Consider the following 13823-nt stretch of genomic DNA (forward strand, 5'->3'; position numbering starts at 1 on the left):
CGACCATTTTTCTTCGGTCAAGACAGAAGAATTATTTGAATTCTTGTAAAAAAATATATTTCCTATAAAGGAGCAGTCTCAAGTTCATTCGGGGGTTGGAAAGGCGTTGGCATTGGGAAGACGAACGCGACCGGGCGGCCGCGTAGGGATTCGCGAAGCCGTTAAAAGACGGGCGCGGCGGGGTCGGGCCGGCCACTCGTTGAGCACATTCGCAGTCAGTTGGTTGGTGTCATTCCTTGCGTTCGCGTTCGCGATGAGGCTGCTTTCGCTGCTTCAATTGTTGGTGTTGGTGTGCGCCGCGCTCGCCGTCCACGACGACTGCCACACGCACCCCCTTTGCCGCGTCGACGACGTTGCCGACGACGTCGACGTGCTTGCCTCCACACCCGCCGCCGCCCTCGACCAACAACCTACCGAGGAGACGCAGCTCGAGCCCACGCCGCACATCGCGGATAATATTAACCTCAGCGCTGAAAGCAAGGTCGCAATGAATTTATTATTCACTGGATATAGATTAAATTAGAAATTATAGACTTGTATTTTTGTAATTTACAAGAATTTTTTAAATTAAATCTCTCTTTTTTAATTTTAAATGCTGGTTTTTTAAAATAATTAGCTCTTTGAGCATATTAAAACTTAAAAATCTATCGAAAAATGCCAAAATATCGTTAAAAAAGACGTTCCAATGCAACAGTTGTATAAAACGTTAGTGTTCGGAGCCGCCAACAGATGGCGCCACCGTGTACTTTGGTAATAAATTTAATTTTAAGGCATTTCCGCTGCGATTTCAGACTAAATCCTCCCACTGTTCATTTTTCATTTAATTTTCTCTCTTTTGACATGCTGAAACCCAAAATCGGTCCAGCCATTCGCTGTGGAAACGTTGGAAAAGATTTTGTATTTCTAAAAATAGCTTTTCTCGATTCTACGGCGATTGGTTTAACCGATTTTGGTTTTCAGCACGTCAAAAGAAAGAAAATTAAGTGAAGAATACGCAGTAGCAGGATTGAGTCTGAAATCGCAGCAGAAGTGCCGTAAAATTAAATTTATTACCAAAGTAAACGGTGGCGCCATCTGTTGGTGACTTCGAACACTAAAGGCTTCATACAACTGGTGAATTCAGACGTAAATAAATTTTTAACTTATGAAATTGATAAAAGAATAATTAAAAAACATATTTCTTTATTTTCCTGTTCTTAAAATAATTTAATTTTCAAAATTTGCCAATTTTACTGGTAAAAAAGCCAGTTGCCGTGACTTAGAAGTAAATAAATGTCTCTAAAACTTAAAACAATTCACAATAATTAAAATTAATCTAATAAAAAACAGCGTTTTCAGACTTAACGAAAACAAACAATTTGCGGATGAAAGATTTTGGGCAATTTCCACCTATGCATAATATATTTTATTTATGTTCGAAGCTAAATTTTATGTATTTTTCTACTAATAGCTAGAATGAAACTGTACCAATCGATATGAAATGAAGGAAAAATACTAGCAGCAATTATTAATTTTAATTTTCAGGCTTCCACGCGAGAATAAAAATAATTTGACAATTTTTAAAGCCGCTCTTTCACGAATTTAATTCAGCGCGCGTGTTATTTTCCTTTTCCTCCTAAATTTTAAAACTGCGTTTCAGTCTGTGTAGAGAAAAATTCAAAATAACAGAAAATGTGACAATTTTCCGCGGCGCTTCTCTCAGGACTTGTAAGGGTTTGTCAGGTTCATATTTTTGCGGCCTTTCACCGGATTGTTATAAGTCATTTGCACGACTTCAGCCCTTTCGAGTGCACCACCGCCGCATATCAGAATAGCGATATACACATTGCGGCAGTGGCATAGTAATTGGGTTATTCCCTCGCTCGTTTATACAAATGGTTTCTAAAATCGATTCCCAGCAACATATATTCAACACAATAAAATGCACTTTTGCTCTCTGCATCAGACAAAATGGAGAGAAAAATAATTAAATTACTAGAAAATTATTTAAAACAAATTTTTAAGTCTTGTAATTAACCCAATTTAATACAAAAATTTCAGGTGCAGGAGCCGGACTCGTCCGAGTCGAGCGTGGAGCGGAGCGGCGGCGGCATGAGCGGCGGCGGCTCGAGCGGGGGCAGCAGCAACAACATGCTGTCGACGCTGGTGTTCCCGCAGGTGCCGCGCGGCGATTTGTACAAACTGCAGACGTTCGGACTGGGCGACGGCTTCTTCATCTTCAGCTACGTGGCCAGTCTGCTCGGCGTCCTCCAACCCGCCGACTACCCCCTTGGTGAGTCAAATAAAGGGATGCTTTTTAATTTAGAATTAATTTAATTTCGCGCGCGCAGAGCTGGCCAACGACGCCATGCAAAGGCGACTCTCGCTCTCCGACCTGCTCGTCAAGGTAATTAATTTTTTTTAATTTAATTTTGCTTGGCTTGCTCCTTTTTCTGCTAGGAAAAATTTAAAAATGGAATTAATTACGAAATTTTAAAATAAATAAATTTGAACCTTCTCTTCAGGTTAGCTGCAGCGAGAATTGAAATCTGTTCGATAGCACTTATTTAATTTTTCTCTTTAATTGAAATTAAATAACTTTGAAGCTAAAGAGTTGACTCGTTGATTTATACTCGCAGAAATTCACTAAAAGTCGATTAAAACACGAAATCAGAGAAAGCAGCCAAGAATTCTTTGCTGGAAGAATTCTCGACGCTGATTGGCTTGTCAACAGCTTCCACGGTTGCCTATAGCAACAGCTTCATTGTGCCGTGAATTGCGCGCGAGAATCTGACAGGCGCTTAGTCAGCCAATCAGCGGCGAGGATTCTTCAAACAAAGAATTCTTGCTTATTTCTCCGATTTGAGTCTCTTCATTTGAAATTAAACCAATTTAAATTAACTTTCACTAGTAGAAAGAGTTGATTTGTCGATTTATGATCGCAGAAATTTACTAAAAGTCGATTAAAAACACGAAATCAGAGAAAGCAGCCAAGAATTCTTTGCTGGAAGAATCCTCGACGCTGATTGGCTCACGCAAAACGATCGTCAACAGCTCCCGCGGTTGCCTAGATAGCAACAGCTTGCGTGTGTCGTGAATTGCGCGGGAGATACTGACATGCGCGTCGTCAGCCAATCAGCGTCGAGGATTCTTCCAGCAAAGAATTCTTGATGATTTCGTCTTTTCTTTCGCATTTAAATCGATTTAATGCAACTTTTCTCTGTTTCTGTGGATATAAATCAATAAACTAACTCTTTAACTGTAATTAGACAGCAAGCAATGCATGAAATCATCCCTTAGGATTCATTTGAAGCTAAAATTACCTAAGTAGCGGTATAAAAACTCCTTTTTTATTATTGCACGTTGCAGAACAAATTTTTGTTTGCATCTAACAATTAAAAATACCCTTATCCATCCTCAATGTCCACAAATCTTTAGAATTAGCAGCTAGAATCCTGTCGCTTGCCCGCTGGAGAAACGAAATAAAAAATTTCATCGGTAAAACGGCAGTCGCTGAGCTTCGAGCCGGGCTTCGTGTCGTTCCTGGCGGTGTGCGGCGTGCTGGCGTTGCTGGCGCCGCTCGGCCTCGCCATCCTCGGCTGCGTGGCGGCGTCGCGCAAGTGCAAGAGCGGCGCCGGCGGCGCCGGCAAGGAGACTGCGGACGACGCCAGCAACTCCAGTTGCGACAGCCTGCGCGACACCTGCGGAAACTGCAGACGCAGGACCGTCCTCTGCTTCTTGCAACTCCTCGTCGTCCTCATTGCGTGAGTACACAATTTTATATTCTAATTTCCGAATCAATTAAAAAAGACTGTCTTTGACGAGGTTTCTGAGCCCACCAATCGATTTCTGAGGGTCGAATTAGGTAAAATGGACGTTTTTTCCGTTAAAAAAGAGCAGCGCGACGTGCGAACCTTTTTTTCCCGCCAAAACAAATGAATGCGAGAAGTGCGCACGCGTCCTAGCTGGTCTGAGCACTGCCTGTGCGAATGACTTCTTTGTCAGATCCAACCAGCTCTGACGCATGCGCATTTCTCGCTTTCCTTTGTTTTGGCGGGAAAAAGTTCGCACGTCGCGCTTCACTTTTTTAACGGAAAAAACATCCATTGTACCTAATTCGACACTCAGGAATCGATTGGTGAGCTCAGAATCTTCGTCAAAGACGGTCTTTAAGACTAAAATAACAGCATGTTGCTACGGACCTAGTTTTGAATTTAAATTAAAAACTGTCATTTATTTGAATTTAATTTAATTTAAACTTTTTGATATTAAAATTAGAATAAAATTCGTAGCCAATATAACTCAATAAATCAATGCTATATTTGTTGAATTTTTTTCTCTACAACGCCGTGGAATTTAATTTAATTTACGAAGAAGACTCTGCACTTTTAACTGGTACAAAAAATATGTACGGAATCGGGCAGGCATGCAATTGCTGCAAGGTTGAAATTCAAATTTAATTTTCCAACGATGCAAATTCAATACAATAAAAAAGAAGCCATTTAAAAATATAGAGATTGATTCGAATATGTCTATTATCTTCATAATGAAGAGAGAAAGATAACCGTCACTATTTGTTTCTATTTGATCTGTTCTGTTTTCGCATGATATATAATTTTTTTAATTGTAATTATAAATAAAGTTATCCTCTTGTTATATTCCTTTCTAAAGATTTTGAAGGTTTCATTTAAAAAATGGAGAATAATGTTAAGTTATTAAAAAGTAAAATAAAATTTTAATTTTGTGTTTAAAAAAATTTACAACTAAATTTCTATTTTAAAACTGGACAAGGAGTGCACGCGTTTGTTGTCTTTATTGTGAGTGAGAAGCCGTACCGTGGGCACGGAGTCTTGCAAGAGTCTCATTTCTCGGCGGCGCTCACGTGTGCTCTCTATGCCTCTGGAATTATTATTATTTTCAAAGAGTGCGTGGCTGAATTTTCCTTTTTCTTATTCTTAGTTCGTCACGTGGTTCGCAAAACGACGCACGTTTCGTTCCGGTAAATACTCACGCACTTACAATTAGTGACGCAAATAAACGAGAGAGTTAAACCGCAGAATTTGCACCAACGGCTTCGTTATTGCGACTTTTCATCTCAATATGAAAATTGTACAGCTTTACAGACTTTTTTAAATAAAATTAGGAAAATAAATAGAAATTTCTTATTATACCAATTTCATATGTGTCCTTAGTTTTCGAAGCCTGCAACAGATTGCGCCACCGTTTAATTTAGTAATAAATTTATTTTTAAGGCAATTTCCGCTGCGATTTCAGGCTCAATCCTGCTACTGTGCAATCTTCACTTAATATTCTTTCTTTTGAAGTGCTGAAAACCAAAATCAGTCCAGCCATTCGCAGTAGAAACGTTGGAAAAGATTTTATATTTAAAAAATAGTTTTTCACGTTTCTACGGCGATTGGCTGAACCGATTTTGGTTTTCAGCACGCCAAAAGAAAGAAAATTAAGCGAAGAATGCACAATTAACAGGATTGAGTCTGAAATCACAGCGGAAGTGAATTAAAATTAAATTTATTACGAAAGTATACGGTGGTGCCATCTGTTGGCGACTTCGAACACTAAGTGTAATTTATTATTGTGGTGTAGTGCGGGGATTACGGGCATCTTCGTGGCCAACGAGCAGCTGGGCTCCGGGATGGACCGTTCGGGGGCGGTGATGAACGCCGCCTTCGGCGACCTGTCCACCTTCCTGCGCAACTCGCACCGCCAGCTCCAGTTCGTGGTCGGCAGCGCCCTCGACCAGACCGTCGAGGCCACCGTCACCGACTTGGACAGTCAGTTGAAAGAAAGATTAAAATATAACACTTTATTGACCTGGTGAATTTAGACATTGAGTCGATCCTCGGGCGTCCGATCCAGCGCGAGATCGCCGGCGAAACGGGGGTCGACGTCGCCATGGACGTCTTGATGGACATCAGCATGTGTGAGAATATTGAGTTTTATTTTCCTGAAATTATTCCAAATATTTTATTTTATTTAAATTAAAAATAATTTTTATAAATATTAATTAAAAAAGAAAGCTTTTTTTAATAAATCGGCTCGTTAAGTCGGAAATTTAGTTAATTAATACAAATTGAATGAGTAGCCCTTTGGGACCTTTTGATGCCCATTAATTCTAAATTAAATTTACAATTTTTTAAACCGCGTAAATTGTAGCGACGCACAACATCGCGGAGAAGGGCGTGATGCTGCAGCAGAGCGCCGGGGCAGTGCGTCAGCTTTCGCGCACCACGCAGGAGCGGCTAATCGAGCTGAAGATGCAGGTCGACTCCTTCCGCCGCACCTGCAACCTGCGCGACAGGCCACTCTGCGACACCGTCGACTCCGCAGGACTGGACGTCAAAATTGACTTGGAAAGGGTACAGAAATTGTTCTTTTTCAAATTAAATTATATTTTGGATCTATTTCAATTTCCAATTTTCCTGTTTTCTTCCGCCGCAATTGTTCTGCGGACTGGAATTGAGAGCGATTCTTTTTATTTTTATTGTTGTGTCTGCGACTCAGCAGTCTGAATGCTTGCGGGGCTTCGCTCGGCGTGGAAAACAGGGCATATTTATTATTACACTTTTATATTTTGTGTTGTTTTTGTTGGCGTCTGGCAGATCATGAACGACGTCCGTTTGGCGGATTTGCGTCGGCTGCGCAACGACAGCCTCAGCTCGATGGCCCAGCAGGCGCGCAGCGAGTTCCAGTTCATCCCGCACCAGATGGCGGCCACCACCCGCGAAGCCCGACTCGGTCTCAGAGCCTTAAATTTAAATTTAATTATTAATTTTAAAAAAAAAATTTAATTTCAGGCGTGAAGCGCGAGTTGGACATGCAACGCATCATGATCAAGGAGCAGCTGCGCGGTTTGGACGACCTGTCCAAGCACCTGTCCACCAAGGTGGAGAAGATGCGCGACTGGACCCTGCGCAAACTGGACGACGTGCCGCAGATCGAGGAGTGGCGCTGGCTCACCGGCCTTTGTTAGTACTAATATTCAATAATTTATTTATTTATTAATTTTAAAATCGAATTTGCAGTGACTGCCTCGTCCGTGCTGATGATCTGGACCGTAATGATGTCGGCCATCAGTTGCGGCTGCTGCGGCTCGGAACGCAAGGCTGGATGCACCCTTATCTTGTACGTATAGGGGTGGTTTTTATAATTTTTGCGGTTTAATGAGAATTTTGAAAATAACTTTCTTTGCGTTTGTGCAATTTAAAAATTAAGGTGTGCGTTGAACTTTTCTCCTCAAGCCCGATCGATTGAATACTCTATGGGAGGTCATCGGTTAAGGTCAAAGGTCATTTTCGAAAATTTCAGGATGATTTTTAAATTTAAAAATCAGGTGCCTACTTTAAACATCCGAAATGCCCCTCAAAATTGGGCTCAGGGTGCGTGTAACCTTGTGTGAAAATTTCACCGGCACACCCTCAAAATTGCCCCTCAAAATTGGGCTCAGGGTGCGTGTAACCTTGTGTGAAAATTTCAGGGTGATGTTCACCTTTGTTTTTGAGAAATTCAATTTTGAATTTTGAAAAAAATATTGAAATTTTTAATTTTTTTAAATGTTCTGAGCGCCAAATCTCGAGTTATAATTGTCAGAAATGCAAAAACTGCCCACCATTCGACTTGGCTTGACCTCCCCTAGCGAGCTGAATGGTTTTTGGGGTGCTCATCCCCAACCCCTATTCATACCTCGAGTCAAAAAGTGAATATTTCAAATCATCGTGATTTTATATCTCGAATTTAAAAATTTGGCTCTTCACAGAGTATAGAAATTGATTTTATTTTATTTTACAAATCAAGAATAATCTCATTTTTAACGATTTAAATAAATTTTTCTCTTTGATATTTAATTTTTTAGTGCTTTGTTGCTGTTGGCGGTGCTGTCGGTGGCGTTGTGGGCCGTGCTTTTGGCCGCTCTGGTGGTCGGCGGCCACGGCCAGCTGTTCGTGTGCCGGCCGCTGTACGAGGAGCCCGACTTCTCGGTGCTCACCGCGCTCTTCGACCGGCCAAACATGTACTACGGCTCCGGCAAACCGGGTCTCTTCTCCAACGTCGGATTCAAGAATGAAACGCTCGACGTCCCGATCCGCACTGTTCTTGCGTGAGTTTTTTTCTTTAATAAATTATTTAAATTTATTTACTGGTATTTTTAAATATATTGTTTTAATTTTTATTTGAAGGAAATTTTAAAGAAAAAACTAAATAAATTATGTTTCGGCTATCTAAAATTAGAAAATTTAAATGGTAAAAACATGCTTGGGAACTAAGGTCTTTAGTTAATTTTAAAACAAATTATTAATTTTTGTCTGAATTGTCAGTGAGTGCCGGGACAACCGTCCAGCGTACGAGACGTTCAAGCTGTCGAAAGTGTTCGACGCGGAGGGGGCGACGGCGTTCAAGACGTGGCACGGACTGCACGCCGAGCTGGACCGGATGAGCGTGGACCAGAGCTTCCGCAATTTGCAGCTCCTCACGCCGAGTCTGCAGAAGACGCTGCAGGGTCTGCTGGACACCACGTCCGTCGACCTGTCAAGCCTCCGGTCGGGGGTGAGTTCAAATTTTAAAAATAGATCATTTTTTTTAATTCTGGTTCAGTTAAGTGGCAGTGTGACCGCGAAAGACCTGACCTCGTTCGCCAAGCAGATGGAAAATGTCGCTAACCAGATTAAAGATGGAGCCACGGCTGGAAGGCTCGGCTCTCTCGTGACTAAAACTCGCAGACTCATCAGCACCAATATTTTACCGCTCGAAACCAGAAGAGTGATTAATTGTTGATTAAATATCATTTCAAATAGATCTCTGACGAAGATTCTGAGCCCACTAATTGATTCCTGAGGGTCGAATTAGGTTAAATGGACGTTTTTTCCGTTAAAAACAGTGCAGCGCGACGCAAGAATTTTTTTCCCGCCAAAACGAAATGAAAGCGAGAAGTGCGCATGCGTCACAGCTGGTTTGAGCACTACCTGTACAAATGACATATTTTTGTCAGATCCAGCCAACTCTGACGCATGCGCTGTTCTCGCAAATACGTTCAATAAGTTTTGGCGGGAAAAAAGTTCGCACGTCGCGCTACACTGATTTTAACGGAAAAAACGTCCATTCAACCTAATTCGACCCTCAGGAATCGATTGGTCGGCTCAGAATCTTCGTCAAAGACAGCCTTAAACATTTTTTATCGATTCAGGACGAGTTGGTGTACCAGCTGACGGCGCTGGAGGTGCAGTTGATGCCGATCGAGAAGCAAATAACGCAGAGCATGTCGCATTTGAAGACGATTCAATACTTCGTCGGCAACCAAGGCACCGCCATTGCGCAAGAAGTACGGATTTCACCCAATTTTTTCCTTTTTTAACAGATTATTGGTTCGCAGAAAATGCGGCAGTTTGTGGAGCGCATCCTCAACTACGTGGCGCAGTTCCAAGAGTACGTGCTCGACTCGGTGCACAACACGGTGGCGCCCTGTCGACCGGTGTGGAACGTCTTTCAGGGCGTCCGGCAGCTCCTCTGCCGCCACCTCGTCGATCCGCTCGTAAGAATTAATTTATATGGTGTAAAAAAACGAATAAATAGTTTATATTTTATTTTTTATTTTGCTCTGTTTAAAAAATTAAAATTCTTGTTTTAAATTAAATATTTTTTTATTAAACTAATTCTTTGCTTAATTTTATTTATAATTAGCAAGGAGAGCAGTCAACAATTATTATGTGTAGACACTAATAAGAAGACTTGTCGTTCGCACCTGAAATTTAAAAATTAAATTCCATCGATTTATTTGAAAAAAAAAAAAACATTAAAATTAATTTTCTTTTCAGAACGGGTTGTGGTTCTGCACGATGTGGTGCATGGTGCTGTTCCTGCTCGCCACGCCGACCAGCATAAAACTGATCGGCTACTTTGACAAACTGCGCAAGTCCAGCCTGCTGGCCAGAACTCAAATTGGGTGAGCCGCCGTTTTTTTTAAAAAATAAATAAAATCAATGTTGAAAAAAACTAATTTTCGGAGCAGGAGCCAAGAGTCGCCGCCCGGCCCGAACTGGACGTCGCCAGAGTACGTAGCAAAAGATGAAGTGAAAACCGTTTGACCGCTAATATCTTTTCCCCTTCTTTTCTCTTTTTGGTTTTTCTGTTTTCCCTTTTTTCGTTTCGATCATTCTGATGTTTCAGCAGCGAGCCAGTTCAGGTGGATATCTGGTAGAGAAAAGCAATCAGGGACACAGCACGCGCGTTATTTTAAACTTTCTTTTCTACTTTTATTGTCTATGTTTGCAGCACATAAATCTAAGCCATTGTTATTATATATTGTAATTCTTAAGTGGAAAAATACAAAAATCTTACACACGCACGCACATCTGTTATTTCTTTAAAAGCGGTTAGTTAATACATTTATTTAATTCAGTGCAAGTAGACGCCGATGTGCGCTTCCGCCCTGGAAGCGCCCAGCTCGTTGGTCGCCACGCAGGTGTAGGTGCCGGTGTAGTTGACCTGAAGGTTCATTATCTGCACCCACGACGTCACCATGTACGCGTCAGGACCGCCGCGGACTTGCACAGACACTGACTGGTCGTCACCTGAAATTTTTTTAAATAAAATATAATTTTAAAAAAAAGATCACCTTTGACGAAGTTTCTGAGCCCACCAATCGATTCCTGAGGGTCGAATTAGGTTTAGAGGACGTTTTTTCCGTTAAAAAAGAGCAGTGCGACGAAAGAATTTTTTTCCCGCCAAAACTATATCAACGTAAATGCGGGAACTGCGCATGCGTGAGAGCTGGTTTGAGCACTTGCAGAGAGACCGCCTGTACGAGTGACTTCTTTATCACATCCAGCCAACTCTCACGCATGCGCAGTTCTCGCATTTACGTTGATATAGTTTTGGCGGGAAAAGAATTCTTACGTCGCACTGCTCTTTTTTAACGGAAAAAACGTCCATTTAACCTAATTCGAACCTTAGGAATCGATTGGTGGGCTCAGAAACCTAAAATTGAATCTTACTGGGCAAGTTCCTCCTGTCGCCGTTGTCCCCGCGGAACTCCCAGTGGATGTCCGGAATGGGATTTCCCTTGGCCTCGCAGCCGAGCGCCACTTCGCTGTGCAGCGGTCCAGACGTGTCGTCTGGAGGACCCGTGATGTCGGGAACTGCGAATTCAAAATCATCGAATTGATCTAACAAATTAGAAAGGGAAGCAATAAACTTACCTGACATGCAGGGGCCCCAGTTCTTCATGGTGAGAGGGCCGGAGCGGTGGTTGTCCCGCACGGCGGCCTCGCGCAGCTGGCACATGTTCTCGTAGGTCTGGTCGTCGCTGCCGCAAACTGATTCCGACTGCTTGCACGTACACAACGCCTCAGGGACGTCCTAAATTTAAATAAAAAAAAATATATAAATGTTTTTAGCATTTTGTGATATAGGATCGAGCCGTATTTGAATAAATGGCTCATTAGTCGATAGAAAATTTATCTGGGATCATTTTAAGACCAAATACGAGAAAATCCGGTCAAAATCCTAAGAGGAGATAAAATTTGAAGTTTGAAAAACGTAAATTTTGCACTTCCCCCATAAGGATTACATGGGAAATTGAAAATTCGCCATATTTACCAAAAAAAGGAAAATTGAAGGGTTTTTCGGACTCCATCGCACGCGCAGAACCACTGCCGACCTGGAAACCGATTTTCAGGTTTTTCGCGCCCATAGAAAAATTAAAATGAATTTTTTCCGATTTTTTGGCCTTACGACGCGCAAAGATCTCCAGCGAAAATAGGTTTTATTTTTCTTAAAATTCGTCTGTTTGTCCGATCATCGACCACGACCCCTCATCAGACAGGTCTTGAACGGGGCTTCGACCTGAAGTACCCTAGCGACCTTTTTCAGGGTGCCCCGCGACCTGAGATCCGATTTTAATGCTTTTTCAGTAATTTCGAGCACTATATAGGTGACGATTTTTCATCCTTGCCTGTCATCGACCTTCCTCAGGTCGCACGATCAATATTCACAGATTTTCCAATTGGTTAAATTTAATTAATTTGAAATGCATCTCGAGCAGGCTCGATTTTTTCCTCCGTTTCTTTGAAATGCGTCTGTTTAATCATTGGCACTCGTACACAGACAATTACTTCCTTTCAACGTTCGGAAATCTGTTGCACATGCACGCCGGGCGGCAGTCGATCCCAACTGCGCCGCAAACGCATCTCTCTCCTTTTTGACCTTCGAAGACAAGTGTTTCCGACTCGATTCCACCCGTCCGTCAGAAAAGAAGTTCGCCGGCTCGTTATTGAGCTCAATAAAAAAGCCCTCAAGTCGCGTAATTGCATCCATAAACGGGTGACGTCACTCTGCCCTTTTTAATAATCGCCGACGAGCAATAGAAAATAGAAGGCAGAGGAAATTTTAGAACGAAAATAAGTTAAAAATAGGCCGAGTTTTCTCGAGTCCTGTCATAAAATGGGGAGATGAAGTGATTGATGAGCGCGACGGGTGTGCCAGACCTGCACTAAGGCGGAAAGATGCGCGTTGGCCTCTTTTCTCGCGCCAGAAATAAAAATTTAAAGCTCCCGAGGGTCCTTGCAATTTTAAAAAAAGCCATCGGGGGTAAACAAATCAAATCCAAGGTGAAAACACTTCAAATTCGACGCAAAAACAAGAAAATAATAATTTTAAATCGCATCAAATTGTAATTTTATTTTTCGTTTTCAGATTTTTGGCAATTATTCGAAAAAAAAATAAAATCACAAATTTGATGCAATTAAAATTAATTTAATCCACAAAATATTGATCAAGATCTCAGGTCGTGCGACCTGAGGAGGGTCGTTGACAGCCATGGATGAAAAATCGTCACCAAGTGACGCTAAATGTGCTCGAAATTACTGAAAAAGCATTAAAAGCGTTTCTCAGGTCGCGGCGTACCCTGAAAAAGGTCGTTAGGGTACTTGAGGTTAAAGCCCCATTCAATACCTGTCCGATGAGGGTTCATGGGCGATAATTCGACAAACAGCCGAATTTTAACAAAAATAAAACCATTTTCGCATCGTAAAGCCGAAAAAACCGAACAAAATTCATTTTAATATTTCTATGGGCGCGAAAAACCTGAAAATCGGTTTCCAGGTCGGCAGTGGTCCTGCGCGTGCGATGGATACCGAAAAACCCTTCAATTTTGCTGGGTTTGGGAAAAAATTAATTAATTATCATTTAAATTTTATATAAAAAAAAATCGATTTTAATCAAACCCTGGGTGCGAGGTCCTTCCTGAGGAGGCACTCGAGGTTCTCGCCGCAGGGCAGGAAGGGTCGTCCTGAGAGCGGGGGCGGCAGGCCCCTGATGGACCTGTTGAAGCACGTCTGGCCCTCCTCCAGGGCGCACACGTGGCAGCAGAAGCACGGCCCCGCCAGCACCCGTCCCGCCGGACACGTGGCCGACGGACACGCCGTCCGGTCGCACGGCGGACATCCCTCGGCGTCGAAACCGTCGTCAAAGTCGGCGCCGCCACGCAGCGGCGCCCGCTGGGCCCGCGCGGCCGACGCCGCCAGCAGCAGTAACAGAACGCTCGCTCGCTCCATCGATCGCAGAATGAGCCGCGGCCTGGACACTTGCGGCCTTTTATAGCCGGACGGGGCCCTCTCCAACGCGGGCCGTGACCGATTCTACACCAGTGACAGTTTTTGGTTTTATTCGAAAAATATGAAGAAAAATAATTGTATTTTATGGAAAATGTGATTAAATTATTTTTTTTAATTTTTAATTTATGATTTTAATTTTGAATTTATCTGGGCATATTTTTATTAATGATTTTAATTTTGTTTTAAAACTATTTAAATTACCGGCGTTGCCCAGAGACTTCA

The 13823-nt window shown here is 42.3% G+C and overlaps 2 protein-coding genes across 7 annotated transcripts; one reads left to right on the forward strand and one right to left on the reverse strand.

The window, feature by feature from the left end:
* The first annotated feature begins 216 nt into the window (after nt 1–216).
* prom (prominin) lies at nt 217–10333 on the forward strand. 6 transcript variants are annotated; one of them, XM_065494638.1, is made up of 18 exons: nt 217–481; nt 2041–2272; nt 2331–2386; nt 3490–3743; nt 5584–5771; nt 5825–5920; nt 6154–6356; nt 6600–6735; nt 6795–6965; nt 7023–7122; nt 7850–8092; nt 8310–8538; nt 8587–8751; nt 9176–9310; nt 9362–9520; nt 9804–9931; nt 9995–10039; nt 10156–10333. In XM_065494638.1, exons 1-18 carry the CDS (start codon nt 254–256, stop codon nt 10184–10186), a joined length of 2799 nt encoding a protein of 932 aa, XP_065350710.1. In that variant the 5' UTR covers nt 217–253; the 3' UTR covers nt 10187–10333. The 6 variants fall into 6 exon arrangements, with proteins under 6 accessions (XP_065350710.1, XP_065350712.1, XP_065350711.1 ...); XM_065494640.1 differs by having other exon boundaries at nt 10159–10333; XM_065494639.1 differs by having other exon boundaries at nt 9998–10039.
* On the reverse strand, nt 10217–13541 carry LOC135946406 (insulin-like growth factor-binding protein-related protein 1). The gene is made up of 4 exons (XM_065494616.1): nt 13212–13541; nt 11187–11346; nt 10983–11126; nt 10217–10559 (listed from the first exon to the last, which is right to left on the reverse strand). The coding sequence occupies exons 1-4, from the start codon at nt 13539–13541 to the stop codon at nt 10384–10386; spliced, it is 810 nt and encodes a 269-aa protein (XP_065350688.1). The 3' UTR covers nt 10217–10383.
* Between the last annotated feature and the right edge of the window lie 282 nt (nt 13542–13823).

Source organism: Cloeon dipterum, chromosome X (genome assembly GCF_949628265.1).
Source record: "Cloeon dipterum chromosome X, ieCloDipt1.1, whole genome shotgun sequence".
Lineage (NCBI taxonomy): Eukaryota > Metazoa > Arthropoda > Insecta > Ephemeroptera > Baetidae > Cloeon > Cloeon dipterum.